The 24,414-nt window shown below is 45.9% G+C and overlaps 1 protein-coding gene across 3 annotated transcripts in view; it reads right to left on the reverse strand.

Annotated features, from left to right (window-relative positions):
• The window catches only part of LOC105021682 (glutamate receptor ionotropic, kainate 2), a 90,525-nt gene that overhangs the window by 22,038 nt on the left and 44,073 nt on the right, over positions 1-24,414 (reverse strand). For all 3 annotated transcript variants that reach the window (XR_002197841.3, XM_010889493.5, XM_034297031.1), the window contains exons 7-11: positions 4,984-5,127; positions 3,691-3,798; positions 1,020-1,133; positions 552-671; positions 315-401 (exon numbers count right to left, since the gene is read on the reverse strand). Coding sequence is in view for 2 of the 3 variants with exons in the window: in XM_010889493.5 (XP_010887795.1) it covers positions 315-401; positions 552-671; positions 1,020-1,133; positions 3,691-3,798; positions 4,984-5,127 (573 nt within the window). In the remaining variant the exon portion in view is untranslated. The remainder of the gene's footprint in view (positions 1-314; positions 402-551; positions 672-1,019; positions 1,134-3,690; positions 3,799-4,983; positions 5,128-24,414) is intronic.

Raw genomic sequence — 24,414 nt, forward strand, 5'->3', positions numbered from 1 at the left:
AGTCCACCAATCAGAGGTCAGCACAGGTCAGCAGTTGGTTAAATGGGGGAAAAGTCAGATGGGGCCTTTCAGAAAGGTTAACCCTCCCACTGTCAAATATGACTTACCTGAATTAGGATCTGCACAGGATTGTGGGGGAAAAAATATGCTCCCTCTTAATCAGCGTTGCACAGTTAAGCCCCGTACGGACGGAACAGAACCTGACCACCGCGGAGATGCCGTGCATCCATTACCCGGCCAACCGTATACTTGTGAGCGCGGTAACCACTAATAACCACAGTTACCATGACAGCGGTACCCTCCAAACTACTTACGTGGTCGATGAGCTCCCTGACCATGCCGTTCCATTGGCCGGTGCTTTCCTCCAGCGCCCCGTACTTGCCATCCTCCACCAGGCGCACCTAATAATAATAATAATAATAATAATAATTGACATATGCCATTTCGGGGCCACTCAGTAATAAATGCACTCAGCTTCGTGCTGGTTTCCCGTAGGGATGAAACCTCGCCCACGCGGCCACTGGAGATGCTGGGGGGGGGGGGGCGCTCACCTCATATCGGAACCCCAGTATTCCAGAGAGCTCACGGAGCAAGTCGATGCAGTAACCCTCAAAGCGGTCGTTGCCGTACAGCGGCTTGTCTGACTTCTTGAACATCACATAAGGCTCCACCTGTTCGGGAAATACAGGGATGGGCGGGGAGTGAGGGAGGGAGGGAGGGAGGGGGAGAAAAGGTTCAGAGAGAGATGGGAGAGATGGGAGAGGGAAAAGGATTGAGAGAGGGAGAGGAAAGAGGAGGTGGATGAAAGCAGAAAGGGAATGATGACTGAAGAGCAGAGAGATACTGTATGTTGAGAGACTGTTTCAGCAACAAACTGGGCTGGTGGGTTACAAATGCCAGTCTGCCACTGTTCACATCCTTGAGAGTACTAATTGGGTTAAGTCTCTCATTGCAATGGCTTCAGCTGCGGTGCGCCTGAGTAGGGCCACAGAGGGAGACCCAGACAGATATGGCTTTACCAGGATGGTGGAGACACGCAGGGATTTGTTAGCCAGGGAGTCGGTGATGTTGGTGGTCTTGGTCTTGTGGTTCTCCGTCATGTTCAGACCGCTGGGAGGGTCCCAAGTTCCGATCTGTTGGTGAGAATGATGTGTCAACCTTGTATCATATGAGGCCTAGCTATCTTTGTATACATTCCCGCTCAGATACACACGCACACGCGCGCGCGCGCGCACACACACACACATACACACAGATGCGCGCACACACACGCATGCACGCGCACAGCATTGCTCTTATTGTAGTCATCTGAAGGCCTGCATTATCATTCAAGCCTTTTGGTATAAAATAACTTGACCTGGACTTGACCTGGACTAGAAATGCTGTTATTTTCCCCAAGGCGACGCCACGCCAGTGTCCTCTCAAACAACAGGAAACAACCAAACATAAAGATCCCTCCAAGAACTGCATTCAAGTAGTGCATCATTATTCAAGCAACGGAACAACCCTGGAATGTTAATTGGCTCATTACACAAGGTGGCATTCACATCGCCATGGAGAATGGAAAGAAAGTACGGGGAGAGTTTGTCAGCGACGGAGCGGCCAGTGCAGGAGAGACACCTCGATGACACCTCACCTTCACATCATAAATGGTGTCCAGGAGCTCCTGATAATCCACAAACGCCCCCACCTCACCCCCAACTCGCCGTGCCACATTGCCCAGACTCAGGGAATATAACCACTTTAATGTCACTCCATGCAGTCTAAAATCTCCCAGAGGACAAGCCACTCTTTCCCCGTCTCAGGCACGCTGGGAGATCCTGGGAACACCAGGAGAAACTCTTCAGGTTGTTCAGGAAGGTTCTGTCTTTGGTCTCTCAAGTCTCTGTGGTTGTTTACTCAGACAGAATACGACTGGCTGTGCTGTCGTTCTGTCTTAGGCTGTGCTCTATTCAGGCCAGGAGACACACACTGACTAGAATCTACTTCAGTTCAGGATCAGGCAACTTTGGTTCCACCAGTGAAGAGTGCTCTCCTCACAGTCACCCTTCTCAGATCGCCCTAAACACCGATCGCAGACCGGTTCGCTTTGGGAGGGAGGCTGAAGAGGTTCTACGGAGATGGAGGGGCTCCTCAGTATGTGAAAGCTCCTTAAGCTTCTCTTCTGCACCACATTGATTTCCTGCTCCAGCTCTTTGGTAAGGCCTTCAGCACGCCTCATTGAGAGCTCTACCTCAATGGAGTGAACCAGGGCAGATGATGCCAACACGCTGACCACGAACTCACTCCCGCTCTGCAACTGCCTTGCCGAGCCCTACTGAGTGTTTGATCTATTCAGCCTTGATCACGACGCTCCTGGATCACCTGCTGCACTTTCGCCTCAGTCTCCCCTAGTTTGGTCAGCTGATGAGGTCGCCGGTGAGTTTCACTGCCAGCGATCAAGCACTCCGGGCAAGACTTCAGGGCCTCAAGCTTCCCCACTTCTCCCGGCTCAGCATGGCTTTGGTCTGGGCTTCTCGTAGCACCGTCTTTTTCTGCCTTCCTGAACTGAGCAGACATCTCTGAAATTAAAGCAGTGATGCATGAACCAGGTCTCTTGGTAGACTCTCCCCTTACATATGGGATGCAGGAACATGCTGCTGCTGTTGGTTGTGCCAGTATTTTCAACAGGATGCATCTGCGCTCAACTTTGGAGTGTCTTAGCCAAGGGTCTGAATACATACTTACATCAGATGTATTTCTGTGTTCATTTTGGATGAATGGAAAGAAACGTGTTTTTGCTCTGCCATCGTGGAGTACCCTGCGTAGATCGATGGCAGACCTTTTTTCCCTTTTAATTTGATCAATTATAAATGAAGCTTACGACACAAAACAATCTGGAGAAAGTGAAGGGGCCTGCATAGTTTCCGAAGGCAATGTGGTGATAAAGCTGTGCTCCCCGCACGGTGCTGCCAGGCAATTTGTTAACACTTTCCGGAAGGCTTGCTCTCACAGCGCCACTTCGTTCTCCCGCTCCGTGGCCACGCAGTTCCAGCGGAATGAAAGCTTGAACATTCTAAACTGGAACTTTTAAATCGTTCAAACTGTTACCTTTTGATAGCTTGAAAACACACTCAATCCTGCTATAATAACTCCAAACCTATAACCACCCACACAACAGGTCCAACGTTTTGGATTTCTTTATATGTGTGACACAAAAGACGTCTTGGTGTGTTCAAACCACAACTCAACCTTACGTAGGAGTAAACTACAAGAACTCATGGAGAAATTCTTGGGAATGTTGAAAGGCAGATAAACAGCCCAAAATGTCTTTGGCTGTCGAACACACAAACACATACTGTACATTTTTGTTTATGGGGAAGATAAAAAGATTTTTCCAGTTCCCTACACCCCAATCCTAAACCTTACCGAAACCCTAACCTCTACTGTATAACTTAACCTGCATGCCTTAACCTAATTCTTAACCCTAGTTTTAGACCTAACCTGTAATGCCTAATCCTAAGAGTAACCGCAACTCTAACACTTACCTCAGTTGTAAGGTGTACTCTAACCTAAGACCCCTAAGTTGGACCTAGCACTTTTCCCAGTGGAGACCACAAAATCTTTGAGGGGACCAACTCAGGTTTTATTATATTTTTGAGGATTTCTGGTCCCAACTTGTATTTTTAGAATATCACAACACACACAAACCTTTTCCAGTCCATCCTCCTTCAGACTGATGACGTCTAGGTCAAAGTCTGTCCTCAGTCCATTGGTTTTGTTGAACAGGACACGTCCAGTCAAACCATCCCAATGGGCCTGTAGAGAGTTGGGTGGACACACATAGACACACATACACACACAGACACAGACAGACATTCAAACACACACGAGTCAAAATGTGTAAACAAAAAATTCCCTCAATTACCCATAAGCCCACATGCTCTTTCGTTTTATTCCCATCCCAAAAACCAAAGCCCCACAATGTGTTCGTTAATTAGCAAGACATTTCATTTGGCTGTCTCATGTATTTCTGCATTCAAACACAGCAGCCAACAATAGAGGGGAGAACCACAGGGCTGTTTGACAGGTAGAAAAAGGTCATTACACTCGCAGAAGTTGCCTATGGTTGAAGTTTCACTTCAAAGTGATTGGAGGATCAGAGAACACATGGGGGGAGATATGGTGTGTCTGTGAGTGTGTTTGTGTGTGTTCGTGTGTGTGTTTCTGTGTGTGCGCGCGTGTGGGGGGTGGGGTGTGTGCAGGACAGTGTCTCATTCTGCAAATTACCCACCCTAACACAGAGAACACAATTACTGGGCTCACATCAGGCACAATGGATCGGACCTCAGAGAAGGCTGTCGGAGAGATGTACAATGTTTTTCATGTGGATGCGCTGAGATACTGTTTAATAGTTATATTTTCATGTTGACAGGCCGAGATACAGTGTGACTATGATTTGATTGTCGTGTTTAGATATTGACATGCCAAAATATGATTGATTTCATAGTTATGCTTTGATGTAGAAATGCTGAATTATGGTCATAAATTGACAGTTTTGGTATGATATAGACATGCTGAGATAGGTTTGTGGGTTGACATTTATCGTTCAAAAGGATGGGGGGGGGGGGGGTCCAGCCAAGGTTGGTGGTTCAGTCTGTTTTGTTTAAACCCTGTCAATTCACAAAGTAACATGAAGGCCCAGTGTTTCACCACAACTGACCGATTTGAAATGGAACCAAGAACTCTGTGTTTATACTGTAGTTGGCCATCCAACACTACAGCACATTAGAATGAATAATCGGTGGGCACAGTGCTGAACAGGAAAAGCCGTTTCAAAGGTCAAGCCAGCACTTTAAAGAAGAGAGGCTTTGTGGGATGCGAATAGACTGGCCTATCAACTTAAAAACTTGCAACAGTCACGCTCACTTGATTACATTAAGTCGTACTCACTCAATTCAGCGTTATGACAATGAGACATAATCACAGAAAGCGCTGAGGTACCTCTTTGATGAGACTGATGAAGCGTGCTCCGAAGCGCCAGGGTTTGTGGCGGTTGCACTGGAGCGAGCTGACGGTGATCTGCTGGGACTGCTGCACCGCCACGGCCACCACGTGCACCGCGTCGTACATCAGCGCCGCGTCCGTCTGCACACAGGGGTCACGACGTTAGAGCGTCACCAGAGAGAATATGCATTCACGGGAACCGCCTGTGTCATGGCTGCTTTTGTTGTGTCCACCGTCTTTAGGACTGACCGCTCTGGCGTGACCATTGAGATACAGGGCAGAATTGTGGTCACTCGAAGATTAAAAGCCGTGCCAAGATCGCTCATTTCACTTCTCCTCATAACCAAAGGGATGTTGAAAAGTTTTAATTACTTGAGCTATGAACTCAATCTCGCTCCTTGAAATATTTTCACGCCACCACAAATCAGCGAACAATCCCTTAGCTAGCTATCTGAAGCTAATCATGTTACTGGTAAAACTAACTAGATTTCTTAACATCCTCTGACATAAACAGCTTGCTCAAGAACTTGTGTTGCAGATATGCTACCACTAAATTAAAACAATTTCACAAAACTAGGTGCACAAACCTTTTTCACAAATATGACTTGTTTGTCTATGTTTTTTATTTTCCATTATCTACATTATTTACAGGTTTATTGTTTAAGATTTGTGTAATTTCAGCCTGCACTTAAGTTAAGTGGAATCCATGGCATTTGATTAAGTCAACATAAGACAAGCTGTATATGTCACAGTTGAGGGTAGGCAGGACACAAGGCGCAGAGCAAGGATCATTTCTCTCTCCCTCTCACCCCCCCCCCCCCCTTTTTATTTAGCTTACTATAACAACAAATAAAATGTGGGTAGCAACCAGCACTTAGAACTTAAATAGGGTCCCCAATGAGAGGCAGCGGGACAGCTGCCTCTAATTGGGGACGGCCAAAAGTGAAGTGCACAGATGCTTAGAGGCACCTCTGCTGTCAGGCCCTGACTATAACCCCCAAGCACACAGTGTTGCCTAGAGGTACCCCATAGTCAGGACCTGACAGTGTGAGGAAAAAAGATGAATACCTCATCATAAGGGACATCATGACGTCACATTATCAAGCTTCTGTGTGTGGGCAACAAATATAACAGTTTAAACAATATAGCAGCTTTTCTTGGCCTCGGCCACTGTGCAACTGTGAAGTCACAGAACCAATAGGACGTCATCATTCTGGCATCCACCAGAAAAACACAATGACCCACTGTAAATTTTTCAAGAAATGAAGCCATCAAATTCATTACATCGTTATTTAATTAAGAGGCAAGACAATTAAGTCAAATGCTCTGATGTCTTTCTGTGTACATTCAATGTACATTAGAAAATATAAAATATACCATTCATAGGCAGATGACACTTATATTTAAAATATTCAATACTTCTGCACATATTGTTCATATTCCCATTCTAAACTCATTGAAATTGCTGCTAGTTTACAATGTTACGTATATTTTTGCTTTAAACATTTCTTAATTCTGACTACGTAGATGTCATGTGACAGGAACTCCATTGCTCAGAATGACGCTGTGCAATTCGGTGCATTTGATAAATAAAGACTTTGACTTTGTATTACATTGTTTTAGGAGACCTTGGTCTCTTCCAGAGGAGCCCTACATCTTAGGTGACCTAGTGGTCAGGGCACCTGCCTAGTGTGGAGAAGGTCACTAGTTCAAATCCCGCAACCATCAAAGTGGAAGCTATATCACTCTGTTCCACAGCAAGACACTTAACCCAAATTGCCTGTAATGTTCACCCAGGTCATAAGTGTGAATAAGAATTTATCCTTTAACAACTTACCTTGTTAAATGACACTCAAAAAAACGTACATATATCACAAATAGGACATAGTTTGTATTGTTGTACACAAAATACTATGAATACAAATTAGATTAATAAAAATAAATCATATCTACAAATGAAAAACAATCATGTTCCTCAGCACAAAGGTCTTGAATCAACTCTGAACTGCCCAAGAGTCTTTCCATATACGAAGAGCAACAAAGCAAAGCAGTGTTTTTCTTAACTCTGAAGCTACAGACAATGTCAGTAACAGACAGTCATCCCTTTGATGTGCCACGGTAAACATTTACTTTCACATGGTTTGGTAAAGATGTCAGGTAATGTGGGAGTTTTGCAAAAGGGCTTTATAAATGAATAAAACGCTGTTTTTCCTCCTACGTTTGGCCATCCTTCACCCTGACAGAGCAAAGAGGGCTGAGTGCAAAACCTGTCACCCGTGATAAAACCAGGTGCACTATGGTAAACTGCATCTAACAAGGGCAACCTGGATAATTCAAATTCACTGTAGATCTGCACAGGGCATAGTTCTGAACACAGCACACTGCAATTCAGCCCATACCTGTTCAACATGGGAACACATGCTGAGCTCTCCCCCCGCCTCCCCTGCCTCCCCCTGGCTCTCACTGTCCTCTGAAGGCATAAGAGGCATGCAGCAGCAGAGGTGTTGGAACATAACCATCAGAATAGTCCAGTCTTGGTCTAAGCCAATGGGAGAGGCTGTTGGCCAGGCTGGCCTGTCGCAGCGGTGACTAATGGCTCCTGATATCAGTGCTCACTCCCTAGAGACCAGGGCAGATGGCACACGTGTGACCGCGGCAGTCCAATATGTTCAGAAACAACAAACTAACCACATCCCATGTGGGCACCTACAGACATGACAGTATCAACCTAGTAGACAGGACATGTGCTAGTATATGATAATATCATCCTATTGGGGCAGGATATATGAAAGTATCATCTTATTGAACAGGTCATATGATAGTATCATCCTATTGGACAGGTTATATGATAGTATCATCCTATTGGACAGGTCATATAATAGTCTCATCCTAATGGACAGGTCACATGATAGTATCATCCTATTGGACAGGTCATATGATAGTATCATCCTATTGGACAGGTCATATGATAGTATCATCCTATTGGACAGGTCACATGATAGTATCATCCTATTGGACAGGTCATATGATGGTATCATCCTATTGGACAGGTCATATGATAGTATCATCCTATTGGACAGGTCATATGATGGTACCATCCTATTGGACAGGTCATATGATAGTATCATCCTATTGGACAGGTCATATGATAGTATCATCCTATTGGACAGGTCATATGATAGTATCATCCTATTGGACAGGTCATATGATGGTATCATCCTAATGGAGAGGTCATATGATAGTATCATCCTATTGGACAGGTCATATGATAGTATCATCCTATTGGACAGGTCATATATCCTTTAGCATGACATATGACCTGTTCATTAGGTTATAAGCAATTTTCTCCCCATTATTGTGACATCCAATTCAAGATTAAGGCCTTGCTACATTGCAACAACCTCCAGCAGATGTTGAGATGTGTCTTCCAAAGCACATCTGATGTCATTTAAATTATTTTCATGCTGCATGCTGAACCAAGAAGTATATACTGGAAGCACCAAAGGAAGTGCAGTCATTGGCCTTCTACCTTGATTGATCTCCCTGGCGATGACAAGGAATCACTAGAGCACAATGATGCTAGACAACCATTTTCAATCTAGAATCCCCAAACCTATTTAACAACTAAACTGGCAAAATCCACCCATTTTGAGAATTAAGAAAATTCAAAATTTTCGCAGAAAACTGACATTATTGCTTCACTCAGATAAATGAATTCGCATTTCATATGGCATTTAGAGACTGAGCCTATGAAGCGATCCCAGAGAATCAACAATTTGTTTAAATGAAGTGTCACTGAATGCTCTGTAATACGGGAGGTATTCCAGTCCATATCGCACATATCAACATCTTCATAAAAAATGTTAAACCAAATCTGACCAGGGCTTTGGAACTGTTTCATTGAGACGTCAATGGTGGCTTAATCAGGCCACGCCTCCTTTTAAAACAAGCAGTGGCTCCTGTCTGTGATCTCACAGGAACTCAAGTGAAATCATTTACTTCCAAACTCCAACTGGACTGAAGTTACTGAGGGCGTAGCTCCTTGGAGCTGTCAGTGTAAATGGATCTGTCAGAGGAGGTCCAGGCAGAAGGCTGAGGCGTACAGCAGGGAGCCGACTCAGTCTCCACACCACCGTGTTACTCTCCATTCTATCTCAGCTGGCACAAAGAAGCCCCTGTGTTATCTGACAGACAGCTTGAGAGAAGAAGAAAGACAGGGGGGGGGTATTGGGTTAGAGGGGGGATGGGAGGAGGAACCAAGAGGAACACGGGGGGAGTAGTGGGAGAGACTGAGATGTATACAAAAAGAGGAAGGGAGGTAATGATGGACTGACAGGGAGAAAGAGAGAGAAACGGAGAGGGGGTGAGAAATAGACATGAAGACACAAGACTAGAGGGGAGGAGCGGGGGAGAGTAGGGAGGGAGAGAGAGAGAGGGGGTGAGAGAAAGGACATGTTGGCACAAGACTAGAGGGAAGGAGAGAGGATATGTTAGGGACAGGAGAAATGAAGACAAGGAAGAAAGAGAAGAAAATGAGAGAGCGTAAGGGAGCAAGGAGCGCAGGGAGAAGGGAAAAATGAAATAGGGGAAGGAAAACAGAAGGGAGGAGACGGACAGGAGAGGGGGGAGAGTAGGGAGGGAGGGAGAGAAAGAGGGGAAGGGAGAGAGTGCTGGAGAGGAGATTTAGAATTCACCCCCTATGGGTTTTGCTTTGGAGTGTGAGCCCTCTTGTGTCGGAGCCCAGATCAGACGATCTGATATCTGTCTCTCTATCTCTCCACTGTCCTCATCTCTCCATCTCTGCTCTGTCCTCATCTCTCCATCTCTGCTCTGTCCTCATCTCTCCATCTCTGCTCTGTCCTCATCTCTCCATCTCTGCTCTGTCCTCATCTCTCCATCTCTGCTCTGTCCTCATCTCTCCATCTCTGCTCTGTTCACATCCCCACTGATTCTTTTATCCCCCAGCTTGCTTTGAGAAGAGGCCAGTGTCAAGCCCACGGCCTGTGAGTGTCTGTGTGTGTGTGTGTGTGCGTGTGTGTAGTCACAGAGCTGTCGTCAAGCTCCTACCACTCCCCCAGTCCTTACACACATCCTCTAGTGTCCTAGGGTTATAGCCAGAAGTGTTTTTTTTCCTCCATTATTTGTGGTGCGTGAATATATATTTAAACAGAGAGTGAGACCACAGCTTTTTTGGCAGGTGAGGTCTACAGAAACAACCAGGCCAGGCCAGACCATTACATAACTTTATAAAATAACAATATTAAACCCACAATAATCACACTGAACAATCCTACTGAATGCTGTAAGGAAAACCCAGAACCCTTAATTAAGAGGTCCCTACATGGACTTAGAGGGAGACATTCTTTAAATGTTAGGGTGTTCTGTAGATTGTTCCACGCGGAAGGTGAGGAAAGAACTCAAGTCATACCCTGGGTCTGGGAGTTGGTACTCCTGTAAATGTTAAATATGATGGGGTACGGTAGACATGTCTGTGAGAGGGATTTGTAAAGAAAGAGTGTAGTGCATCTACTTATGAGCCTTTACAGGGTCGGTCTACTTTCTGATACAAAATGCAGTTGTGTGCAAAAAACACTGGCCATAATAAACGGAGATGTTCCATGGTGATCTGCATCTAATGGCTTCAATTCATTTGCTGCTTCATTCACGTCGATGACGCCGCCACAGCCGATTAGCATAATAAATGCTGACTGAATTATTTGTTATTTGAAAGGCACGATCAGCTCCTGTACAGGAAACCGATTTTAATTAAACATTTCATAACTAACTCATCAATACGTTTTTTTTTTATAGGAAAGCCTATAGTGAACCGTAGTCAGATGTTTATACCTAGGGACATGATTAATATGTGCACCCTTCAAAGTAAGAACGCATGGAACAGCAGGTGAGTAACTACACAGAGTACATGATAACTGCATGGTAAAAATGTCCACACCACGACTGAGGTCATTTAGACAGAGACACTGTCCATCACAAACACACAGCTCCCATGTTAACTGCAAACAAAAATGAAGAATCCAGCACCAAGTGAGATGAGATAGACGGGGTGGCCGTCCAAAATCGGCACCTCATTCCCTTCCTAGTGCGCCACATTTGCCCAGAGTCCTGTGGGCCCCGGTGAAAAGCACAGCACTAGGATGCGATTTAGGTCTCGTCAGGGATCAACAGGGAGAGAATCAGAGATGATGGCTCACAGATCTGGCAGATGGAATTCAATTTCACAACAATCCAGGAACAATCTTGATATTTATTACAGAGGCCTGCTATGGGGTCCTGTGGGGCCCTTTTATAAAACGCCCGGAGTGAAAATAATCCTGGCCCACCAGGGACTCAGGGAGGAGAGAGAGGGGCTTAGAATAACACTAGCTAGCTTTGCCCAAAACCCCAACCTTTGTTCTGCCACAACTCTCTTTTACTGTTGTCTCTGTCTCACACACACTTTTTTTTTATCTGTGTCTCTATCTCGCTCACTCCCTCTCTTGCTTTCTCTCTGTAGTTCTGACTGCATGTTTTTCATAGTTTTTCTCCATCTATCTCATTTCCTTTCCCATCTCTCTCTTTCTCTTTCTAACTTTCCAAACTCTTCTTTCTTTCTGCCTCTCGTAATTTCCTTTGTTGCCTCTATCCATTTTCCTCTCTTTCCTCTTATCTCAGGTTCTTTATCCTTAAATTGATAGAGAGGGTTGAACTCTCCAGCAAATTAGAGACTGTCTCACTTCCCAAAATTCCCAAATTCCACATTTACATTATATGGTCTGGTTTCATACTAACACATGTATGATACAAAAGGCACACACATACAGACACAGACACAGAGTTAAGAAAGTTTGCAAAAGTGCATGACTCTTACTACTGGTGTCTCAATCCTGAAAAATGTGTGTCTGTCTTTGATTAATGCTTACATCCATGGGCATCTGTGAAACAGCTGAGCAAACAGTTACAAAAGCTCTCAGTTAGAAGTTCACGTCACCGCCTGATGGAGCCTGCAGGGATTGCAACCATTCAAACGTGATTGGCCGAGTGAACTTGCTGTTTTCACCCAGTCTTGGCTTGGCTCAACCGTGTCAGTGGGACTCTGGTTTCTTGGCTTGTGCCATTGTGGACAGACAACTGCACTGCCATTTTGGGGACTTCCTGAGGCTTTGGCATCATTTCCAGTGTTTGGGTGAGGCTTGTGTTTCTGTGGGGTCCAGTGGCTCTAAAATGCTTTCTCTTTCCCATCCTTTTTCTTTCTATTCCTCTCTCTCTCTCTCCTCTGTCTTTCCTCTCCTCTCTCATTCTGTTCTTTTCTCTTTCCTCTCCTCTCTCATTCTGTTCTTTTCTCTTTCCTCTCCTCTCTCATTCTATTCATCTCTATTTGCCCTCCTCTCTCTTTCTCTCTTTTCTCTCTCTCTCCTGACGTTCGTTTGAAAATGGTTCAGGTCCGGCTCCGTGAAGAGAGAGGGACGAGAAAGCAACGAGTGTGAACATTATCACCTTCTTTGATTTTTTGGATAATCTTTTATCTTTTTCATCTGTTAGTCTCCGTCTCTCTTTCCCTTTCTCCCATTTGTTTCTCCTTGCTCTCTCCCTCTCTCTCTCTGTCTCTTGCCTTCTCTCTTTCTTTCTCTCTCTCTCCCTGCCTCCCTCTCTTTCTTTCTCTCTCTACACTCCCTCTCCCTTTCTCTCCCTGCTCCCTCCTCTCGCTCCATCCTTTCTTCTAGATGTCTCCAAATCTCTACTGTTCCTTTCAGAAATTCTTCGCAACCGAGAAATGGTCACCGAGACGTGACCCCCTCTGAGATGCCCCACTCAGAGATGCCCCACTCAGAGATGCCCCACTCAGAGATGCCCCACTCAGAGATGCCCCACTCAGAGATGCCCCACTCAGAGGTGCTACATTATGCAGGAGACACACAGTCAGTGTGTCATCATAAAGTTCTGTGAAACACAGCTTCCTTCTGACTAACACACACGTACGATTTGTACTCTGTCTTTGCCAGAGTCTCACACACACACACACACACACATCATTGGCAGCGAGCTCCGGGGGTATGTGGTTCACCTGTTCTAAATGAGGAAACTGCATCCGACTTAGACAGATGAGGCATGCCGCTGGGAAGTGGGCTTAGCTTGCGAGACGAGCCTTCTGTGTGTGTGTGTGTGTGTGTGTGTGTGTCTGTGTGTGGGTGTGTGCCTGTGTGTGTGTGTGTGTGAGACCGACTTGCATCTTTTGTGTTACATGTGCTTATGAAGGTCAGAATATGTACATGAATGTATGTGCACATGTATGCCTGTGTATGTGTGTGTGTGTGTGTGTTCTTTATCACATCCACATTCTCACCCTATTCACACCTGGATGTATAATTCCATTATTCTGTTTGTGTGTGTGTGTGTTTGTGCTAAGTCCCCTGGGTCTGGCCTATTTCCAGTTGGGTTGGCCTTCATCTTTCAGGAGCCGTGGCTCGACACTGAGACAGTGGAGAAAGTCCAGGTTTGATGTGGGTTTTTTCATCCTCACCGATACTTCCTCACAAAAATAACTGTTGCATTAAAACTCTCGTTTTGGCATTCGCGCTCTCGCCAACGGATCGCAAAACAGAGTGCGTGGTCTTGCCGCTCTGCAAGTTCAGATTATCATAATGAGATTATTATGGATGATTTATTTTTATTTTTTAAACAGCAGCCACTCATTAGTCATCACGCCAGAATAAGAGCCTTGATATTTTTTCGTAGTGCAGCGATCACTGTGTGAAAACCAGGTTCACTGGTCGTGGTTTATCTATCAATATTTGCGTATGAATCCATTCGCACATCCATTTTTCACATTATCCCGTCTTACAGAGACAGACCACCCTGTCCAACAAACACAGTTTCTCTCTACATAATTTTACCCGCAATTTCTGTTTCCATCACATCATGTCTTTTTTTTTGTTTGTAGCAGCATGATTTATTGAAACAAGGTTTATGGCGGTGTAATTGTGTTGCCGGTATGCAGTGGAGTAGAACTTTATTAATCCCATCTTGGAAAACTGTTTAATGACTATAGCATCAGCAACCAGTAAATTACAAAGACCTGTAGCCTCAGTGATGGAAGTGTGTGTGTGTGTGTGTGTGTGTGTTTGTGGGGGCATGTGTTTTAGAATGTGTGTTCGCAAGTATCTGTGTGTATGTTTACAATGCAATTATACATCTGTGTGTTTTTTGGAATGTGTGGCTTGGGGTGAATTCCTAATATAATTGAAATTCAGTTAAGATTTGAATTGAACAACCCAAAGGATGATGAATGTTAGATTAATTAGAATTACATTTATATTTTTAAATTACTAAAATATCTTAAAGATATTCAACTGAGACATAATACGAAACGCTCATTAACTTGATAAAATATTTTTACAAAAACACATTTCAGTCATATCCCAACAAGAATACAAATATCAGCCACAGATAAAATAATGTATATTTTTTTAAATGTCAGCCTGTTTCTTCCCTTCTTTTCTGGAGTGCTTGATACTTCCAGGGAAATCAATTTCCTTTCATATTTAATAAATAATTAACCACTATAAACTTAAGACATAATTAAAATTATATATATAAAAACATGAATAAAATGTCTGTTGAAGAAAATGTTGCCTAAAATGCTTTACATGGTATTGGTCAACAAAATAAGTACTTTTCCAACACTGTGGTTAATTGAAACCCTGTTCAAATTCCATAATTGACTTGAAAACAATCTAGAAGTCCCCACAAAGAGAGTACAACCTGAAAAATGCATCCCCAAGTTTTTTTTGGGCTGTTCCCCACTAGGAAAAGTGCTGTTCGTGGCTTAGGTTCAGGGTAAAACTCAAAATTGTGATTAGTGTTAACCTTGAGGTTACTTATAGTTCTACGCATTACCAGCTAGTTTCAGGGATAGGCTTCATGGCTGGGTTGAGTTTAAGCACAAATGTTAGATTGAGGTTAAGCTTAGCGTTAGGTTAGGGTTGGTTAAGTGATAGAAAATATGGATTTCTGAGTTTCAAGTCCCAGCAAGGATCAGGTAACAAACAGTGCGTGTATGTGTCTGTGTTTATACACTGCCATATACATCTGATTAACAGTAATGAGGTCATAGTAAAACATCTGATCAACACTAATGGGATTACTGCTGACCTCCTGTTCACGCTGACTACCCAGCAAGCCAAACACAGCTGTGTAAAACAAACAGGGAAATGCACAGGACATGCAGGGGGGGGGCACCATTAGAAGGTTCACGGTAAAAGGGGGTCATTGTAATAGCGGGGCGCACAGTTTTAGAAATAACACCTAAAGAAAATCCCTTGCAGCCAGGGCCAGTTGAAAATGACTAGATGGAGGCATGAGACACCCTGTCTAGGAGAGGGGGTTTATGTACCCCCACACTGTACCATGATTGGGTATGAAAAGAGCATCCCAGAAAGCATGAGTCTTTTAAAAGTAAAGATGGGGAGGGTTTCACCACTCTGTAAAAGACTGAGCAGGCAAAAAGAGCCACAGTGTAAGAATAACGTTTCTCAATGTAAAGTTGCAAAGTGTTTGGAGATCTCATCATCTACAGTAAATAATATCATTAAAAGATTCAGAGAATCCGGAAAAATCTCAAAATGCAACGGACAAGGCTGAAAACCAATATTGGATGGCCGTGACCTTCGGGCCCTCAGGCGGCACTGCATTAAAAACAGACACAATTCTGTAGTGAACATCACTGCATGGGCTCAGGAACACTTCCAAAAACCATTGTCTATGGACACATGACATCACTGCATCTGAAAATGCAAGTGAAAACTCTGCCGAGCAAAGAAGAAACCATATCTGAACAAGATCCAGATCCATCACCGCCTTCCCTGGGCTCATTTAAGACTGAGGTGAAGTGGAAAACAATCCTGTAGTCTGATGATTCAGAATTAGAAATACTTTTTGGGAATCGTGGATGAAATGTCCTCTGGACTAAAGAGGAGAGGGACCATCCGGCTTCTTGTCAGCGCATAGTTCAAAAGCCAGCATCTGTGTTAGGATGGGGGTGCATTGGTGCACATGGCATGGGTGACTTGCACATCTGTGAAGGCACCATTAATGCTGAACAATATACACAGGTTTTGGAGTAACATTTGCTGCCATTCACACAATGTCTTTTTCAGGGAAGGCCTTGCTTGTTTCAGTAGGACAATGCCAAACCATATTCTGCATGTATCACAACAACATGGTTCTGTTGCAAAAGATTCCGGATACTAAACTGGCCAGATCTGTCACCCATTGAAAACATTTGGCGCATTATGAAACGAAAAATACAAGAAAGGAGAATTGTTGAGCAACTGAAATCCTACTTCAAGAAGGGGAAAACATTCCACTTTCAAAACTACAGCAATTGGTCTCCTCAGTTCCCAAACGCTTAGAGTATTGTTAAAAGAAGAGTTGATGCAACACAGTGGCAAACATGCCCCTGTCCCAACTTTTTTGAAGCATGTTGCTCTCATCAAATTCAAAAGGGGCATGTATCTTTCCAAAAACAATAACATTTCAACATTTGATTTGTTCTCTTTGTACTATTTTCAATTAAGTATAAGGATACATTTGCACATCACTGCATCCTGTTTTTTATTTTTGCATTTTACGCAGCGTCCCAACCTTTTTGTTGTCCAAGGTGCCAGAACGCTCCACAGGGGATCGGCTGCTGATTGGACAATGGGTACATTGACGCTGCAAAATGGCCTGTTACATCACAACCCACAGGAGCACTAGTGGATTCAGAACCGCTTCTTCTTGTTTCTAGCAGAACCGGTGTGGATCCTGTTTTGGACCTCCACTGTAAGAGTCAACCACGTCTGTGTCCTGAGATGTCGCTGCACATTGGTTTGAGGTTTCCACTCATTTTCCGCCCTTTCATGTCACTGTGTCATCCCAGAGAGCCTTTAGTAACGCTGGTGTGGTTCTGTCGTAAGCACAGAGCTGCTGTCCCGAATCAAGGTGAGTTTATCCGGGTCATCTCCATAGGACATGGTGCCGACTTGCTGAGATGTTCCCCTGCTTTAAGTACATAGCTTTTGCTTTTGTTCTGAACGTGGAAAGACTGTTGATGCGACGTGAATCATGTGATTAATGTGATTTATGGAGAATGTCAGAGCTGTTTCAGGCTTGTCAACAGATAACATACAGGAGGCGAAAGCTCTCCCTATTGGCTGTGGTGGATCATTTTGGCGGGAAACAGCCCCAGGGTGACAAGAAGGAGTATTTTTTCCCTGCCAACAATCTCTCTCCCTTTCTGTCCTATCCCCCTCTCTCTCTTTAGCTCTGGCTCCCTCGCTTTCATTCTCTTTCTCCTTCTCTCTGTTTCTCTCACGCTCTCTTTCTCAGCCTTCCTCCCTCCCTCTTCCTCTCTCCCATCTCTCTTTTGTGTTGAGCTCCAGGCTCCGAACGTGGGGATGAGACGACTCTGCCATATCCTTTCCTGTGGTTTTTCTCATGAGTTCCTTTGAGTGTCGGAGGCATAATCCCTTCATAACACTGCATTTCCACACACCGAAGCAATGAAGAAGCCCATCATCGCCTTTGCTTACTAAAATTACTGATTTCCTTTTGCTGACTGAAATTAGGTCTCCACATGAAGGAAAATGAAGGATCAGCAACCATCTCACTGAAGCCCAGAGGGAAGATGTGATTGGCTATATTCTGGATTAACGGAGGTACTGTGACATCAACTCTAGATAGGCTTGTGGATAGGTGGCAAACTCTGCCTGATCAGAAGCATCACGGGCAGAATGAGACTTTCACTGCGGTCTGAGTGAATTTTCAAGACCATAAAACGACAATATCTGTTACCTGGAGGTAAGGGAGAGATAAGTGCGCAGAGAGGGAGAGAACGAAGAAACGAAACCTGACAGACTGAGCGAAAGACGGAGGGGAAAGTGGGGCGGGGTGGCGTGTGTGTGAGTGTGTGTGGGTGGGTGGGGGGCTTCGGTGGGGCGGTTGGGTTGGGCGGTGTTGAATTGGCCGAGAGCGCTCCGAGTGGGTGAGGGATTCCACACTCACCACGGGGGAACAGAGCTCATGTGTTCGTTTGCTTGACAGAGTCAGACAAAGGGTGTTGCCAGATTCCAGAGCTCGTTTCCAGGCCCTTCCGGGGACGGTGGGTTATTGGCAGCGGAGTCCTCTTCCGCGGCATCTGCCCAATTAGCGCCACGTTGCCCAGCCTGTCTCTGATTTAAGAGGGGTATTTAACCAGGCGCCCTCCCTTCCATTTCAATTAACCCTGTGCACCAGGACTTTAAGTAGCTCAGTGTAGGTACCAGGTGCTCCTTCTACTTCCTGTATACTACTCTCCCTCTTGCCTCGCTTGTCCTCCCTCCTCTCCTTCTGCTCCTCCTCTCTCTCGTCCTCTCTCCTGCTTTTTCCCCTTCTCCTTTTCTTGTCTCTCATGCACACTCTTCCTCTCCTCCTCTCTTCTACCTTCTTTTCGCCCCCGTCTGCCTCCTACTCCCCTCTCTTCTCCCTCACCCCTTTCTCTCCGTTCTCTCCCCCACTTCTCTTTCTTTGCCTCACGTTCTTTCGTTGTCACTTTCCTCCTGTCCAGCACTCCCGCTCTCCCTCTGCATGATACCCAATCACTCTTCCTAAATGTCCACATCTGCTAAAGTCACGAAGAGCACAGATTTCCCAATTACAAATTGAGAGGGCGCCAGGGAAACCAGAAGAACAAGCCCAGGCTGGGTTATGTGTTTTCCTTCAAAGGGGAGTCTCCCAATGACTGCTATTTAGTAGGATGAGTACAGGACAGGGGAGAGCTACTGTCATAGGGCTAACAGTTGGTGGTTCATTTCTTATGTCTCTACCATCTGGCTACAGAGACGAAGAATGGAAGTGGGAGAGGCAGTGGGAGCAGAATTAGGCCAATTCCCTCTTTGGATTAACACCCCAAAATGAGCCACCAAATGTTATAATAATTCCAGACCAAGTGACCCCTGTCCGGTGTGCCAAGATGTGACCGTGGAAGGCTGGCTCCGACGCTCATTTCCCTGAAACCAGCCCAACGAAGCACGAGGACAGTACCGATATAATGTCACCCCAAACCAATGACCACAAAGAAAGCTGCCAAATAAATACACCACAAGAAAACATTCTATGTACACTTCAGTGTCTCTAAACAGACGGACAATGGATGAAAACACATTTGGCAGTATGTGTGTGTGTATTCAGGACTACATATGTGTATATCAATTTGGGCATTTGTGTGTTTTATATTGTCACCACAGAATACACAACAGACGACCTGAAAAGATAATTAGACCGCGACTGTGTCCATGACCATAACAATGACTGTAACCGCGACAAATACCACGACCACAGCTGTAACCACGACAACGAACCCAGCTGAAACCACGCCGATGACCACAGCTGTAACCATGACGACCACTAGCTGACTGACTTACATAACACATTTTATAATGACACGGGGAATAGTTACAGGCGATGAATGGTCCAATCAGAGCCAGAGGATGATAACGTGGTCATTAGGCAGGCCAGACAGGAAGCTCAGGGATGACACCCCTAATTCTTATGATCAAACCCGTCCAATCATCCGAACCGAAAGACGGCAGTCTACCACGGGCAACGTCCCCATCACTGCTCTGGAGCATTGGGATGTGATCTTTAGACCAGAGGGAACAGTGCGCCCCACCCCACCCCACTGGCCATCCAACAGCACCTTCAGCAGCATCTGGTCTCCCATCCAGGGAGCAACCAGGACCAAACCGGTGGGAGAAAGGACCGGAAGGAAAGAAGAGAGCAACAGAGGGGGAGGACTGGAGGGGGAGGAATGGACGAACGCAGACGGGGAAGGAGGAGGGAGAGGGGGAGGACCCAGCGGATGACAACACCTCGGTGCTGATGATGACTCCCAGCCAGTCATTGTGGAACCAACACACACCACAGTTCTCCGTAAGACGAGCAGGAGCCTTCTCTGCATACACTTTAAGGTGTGTGTGAGTGCGTGCGTGTGCGTGAGGGGCGCTGGGGTGTTTTGGTATTCTCTTTGATACACTATTTTGTACCACCTGTTTGCCTGGTGCTGAATGCTAAGAGGACTGCAGTTTCTCTGTCTCTCTCCCTTCCCCTCCCTTTTCTCTCACTCCCCCATCTCACTCCTCTCTCTTTCCTTTCCGCTCTCTCTCTCTCTCTCTCTCTCTCTCTCTGTCTTTCGGTTCTCTGTCACACAAAGGTTCATTGCAGCGCGGTGCGTGTGCTGCTAATAACGTTGATGCTCTGCCAAGCCCAGCTGGTGGCGTCCGGCGCAGGGCAGAGCGTGTCTGCTCTCCACAGTCGCTCGCTTTAAAAGGCTGTCTTCTGCCAACTGGAGTCGGAGGAGCCGTAATGGCAGAAAAAGAACCCTCTCTGAAGCTTATCCCCGTCTCCAGCTTTTTACCCTGGTACGGCTAAAAGATCCACGGTGCACGCCGCAATCCACGATGCCACGGCGACTTGGAAAGGGGAGTTTGGTCTGGGTCAGACTCGGTGCAACAGAGCGTGTGTTGCCATGGCAACCAGAGGGCTGCGTTCCATTTCCCCTTCCAAACGTGTTACCGCACGAGGGCCTCAGGCCTGGACGGAAGGACAGTGGCACGGAGAGTTTGGAAGATTGCAGCTAGCCACAAGAGCAACAGGGAGGGTCCACGCCAAATCTCCCACCACTCTGCCTTCAGTGGTAGAACCCAGCGTCTACCAACTGGCTTCGTCCTCCGCCAGAAAACTACGGAGACAGTTCCCGGCCAAATTAGATTTACAATAATCTGGCAGCAATCTGCCTTCATACCAAGCCCCCCAGCACTGCCCCCACCCCCACCCAGTCTGCTGTGGCTAATCAGGGAGACTGCAGCTTTGAACCGGTTTCTTCATCTTCTACTCCATCTCTCACTGGACTGGTTCTTCTCCTCCATCTCTCACTGGACTGGTTCTCCTCCATCTCTCACTGGACTGGTTCTCCTCCCCCATCTCTCACTGGACCGGTTCTCCTCCATCTTTCGCTGGACTGGTTCTCCTCCCCCATCTCTCACTGGACTGGTTCTCCTCCATCTCTCACTGGACCCGGTTCTTCGCCTCCATCTTTCACTGGACTGTTTCTCCTCCCCCATCTCTCACTGGACTGGTTCTCCTCCATCTCTCACTGGACCCGGATCTTCGCCTCCATCTCTTACTAGGCCAGAGCCTCTCCTCCCTCCACCAGCTGTTCACCAGGACTTGACGCACCCCCCCGCCCAGCATACAGCCCCTCCTGGTTTCCCTCCCGGTGGCAGGCACACACACACACACACACACACACACAGAGACATGCATGTGCCTGGTGTCTAAAGAGAGATGTTCACTTCATGTTTATGTTCTGTGTCAATGCGTCCCTTTTACAGTTATTACCGAAGTTGCCACGGCAATGCCATATGGGTGCGTCGGATTGACGGCGCTGTTGACGGGCGTTTATGGCGCGGCCCTGTGTGGGTTTAATGCCGTCGTTTAGCCTCGTTAGCACGGGGCACATGGCTGCGTTGTTTACGACGCCGGGACGACAGGGCGGAGAGCACTGTGGGACAATACCAGCGCCTGGAGGGCGGAGAATAATGTGGCCTCGTGATTCACTATACTGAACGGACACGCACGTTCACTCTCACACACACACACACACACACACACACATACACACACAGGTTTAATTAATTACCCAGCTCTTGTTGTGCATTCAAACATGTCATGAATAAATATCGAAACATGACACTCTGCTAAGGTGGATGAAGATGTGCGCGTGCTTCTAGCCCAGGCTGGGTAACAGGAGAACGTACACCCCGGTCGCTATGCCGAGCGGATTCAGACGCCGTCAGCCTAACCCAGGGGACTCGGGGAGTCAAGGTGCTTTCATACAATATACTGCATTCATCCAGGGGGCCGGTGCAGGGAGCCAGACAGAGTATGCGTGTCTCCGTGTTTTACTGCGACTGACCATGGTCGCCCTCCTCCTGTCCCTGTCCGTCAATCACCCTGCGACAACACAAGGTGACCCTGGGAAGCCGTCGTCCTGGCAACCAGCTGCTACACAACACTTGCCTGGCCACTGGGTAGAGCGAAGCGTTCTGGAGGCTTGTTGGACCAGAGGAGTACAACATGGGAGACGCTGGGTTGAGATGGGAAACAGATGTGCTAGGGATGCTTCAGAAGGTCATGAGATTTATGATTAGATTTTCTCTCTTCCTGTTTGATTGGCCAAAAGCTACTGGCCCAGATAATGGTCATAACCACTTTTATGTACAATTCAAACATTTTGACGACACTGTTATCCAGGGTGACCTGTAGGAACAATCAGAGGGAAGTGTCTTTCTCAAAATCCCCACGACACCTTTCTCTCCTTGTCAAGTGGGGGATTTGAACCAGCAAACCCACCACACACCACGGGCTAGCTGCTGCTTCTTATCTAGATTTTATAATTCTAGAACTATAATTTTGCAGTTCTAGTTTTCTTTTTGGAAAGCAACATGATAATACAGTATGTGAGTAGACACAAAGGACAAGTCTGCATGTATCTATAGGTTTGTTTTGAATGGAGTTGGGTTGTGGTTGTTGCAGCGACCATTTTCTATTCACATTGTTTCTGATTACTGTTGTGTGATAGCGGACATTAAGTAGGTAGATTGTGCAAGTAATCTTAATCTTATGGATTAAAAACTGCTTTGTAATTTGACCTCCCACCTCTTATGAACACGCCAAACGAATAAACTTCGAAATAAACTACCAACAAACTTCCTAAGTGAAAACGTGTGGGAAAAAAACTAGTGTGTTTTTTCTTCCATTGCCATCAGCAATTTTTTTTTCTTTCTTCTCCAGATGCTTATGTAATTTGCATACCATTTAAATCATTTCATATTAATTTGAATTTTCATCCTGAAACTGTATAATATGTTAATTCATTAGATTGTATCCTCTTAGGGGAGAAGAACGTCACGGAGCATCCAAACATGGCATGTCTCTCTATCTAGTGCACTATTTTGGACCACAAATGTTGCCTAAATAGGGTATAGTGAGGCGTTGGGGATTCAGCCTCAGTGGAATATCAATGTTGAATATATCACTAGCTTATAAATAGAACGCACTAATGAAGTAGTTTATCAAGCCTTATAGAGAACCCAATGGACATTATTATTTATTATTTAGCAGAGGCTCTAGTCCAGTGAGATACAATATATCAATATGCATTTTAGCTGCTGACAAAATGATTCATGCCGAGCCTAATTAATCAATTCAACATTCTATTCATTTCCAGAAAAAAAAAATTGCAAAAACAACATCCAGCGTTTAACCTTTTTGTGCATTTCATTAATTCTTGCGTTCATTAATCCTTGTGTACACGAATGACGGCGGTGTTGTTTTATCTCGCATATGAGCTTGTGAGAAATCAAAGAAAACATACGCCATTCTTGTTGCCTTGGGGGGTGGAATGCTTCCTGTATCTGACAATAGGTCCTTCTCTGGAAAGACAGAGCTGATTGCCACCCGAATAAACTCGGGCTTACTGTATCATCCAATTGCGTGTACGTGTATAAAGGCCTATAGCGATTAAGCTTTGAATAATTATACGGAAACCTATAATTCTTCTCAGACATATTTTCAGACATTTCTGTTTTTATTGGATAGGGAACCGGGCAGAAAGGCGGTGGAGGAACGGGTCGGAATTTGATCTACTGCCGCGGCAGAACATGTGCACTGGAGGCAGGGTCGCAGACCCTTGGACCCTGATGTGGACCCTGATGTGGACCCGATGTGGAACCCCGTGACCACTGACAGAACGTCTATAGGGGCTTCGGCTCCCTTGCGCAATCTGGTGCTATGCATGCTACAGTGGGACGACACAGAGCTCGCCGAGCCACCGTAAAGCCCGTAAGCAGAACCGAAGTAAAACTGCCTTCAGCCTCCGACATCGTGCCAGCGCTCCTGTCCCCGCTTGCATCTGTCCGTGTGAAGATTCACCATAGATTTACTGCCATCTTATAAAGAGACACCAAACAGAAAAACCCAGGCATGCGTCTCCCCCGGAGACTTTGCATCGTCCCGGCTAAAGGAAATAATTGGCGGTTTCAGACAAATGGATGCCGCGAAGGACCTTGAATGACCATGCCCGGCCTTCGCTTCTCCCTTTTTTCCCTTCCACTTTCAAATCACCTCCTCGTCGCTGGATTTTCTGGACTGCGCCCCGAAAAAGGCCATAATTTTCGTCCAATTTGCTCTCTCTCCCTCCACACACTGACAGATTGTCATATTCTGGCAGGGTTCCCAGACGATTCTGGGGGAGCGGAGGCGAGTGACGGAGTGCGGGTAAATGGCCATTACTATCCACAGTGTCTCATCAGAGAGCATTTAGACCCAGGAGCTCTAGCCCCAAAGCCCCAC

The sequence above is a fragment of the Esox lucius genome, chromosome 14 (assembly GCF_011004845.1).
Source record: "Esox lucius isolate fEsoLuc1 chromosome 14, fEsoLuc1.pri, whole genome shotgun sequence".
Classification (NCBI taxonomy): Eukaryota; Metazoa; Chordata; class Actinopteri; order Esociformes; family Esocidae; genus Esox; species Esox lucius.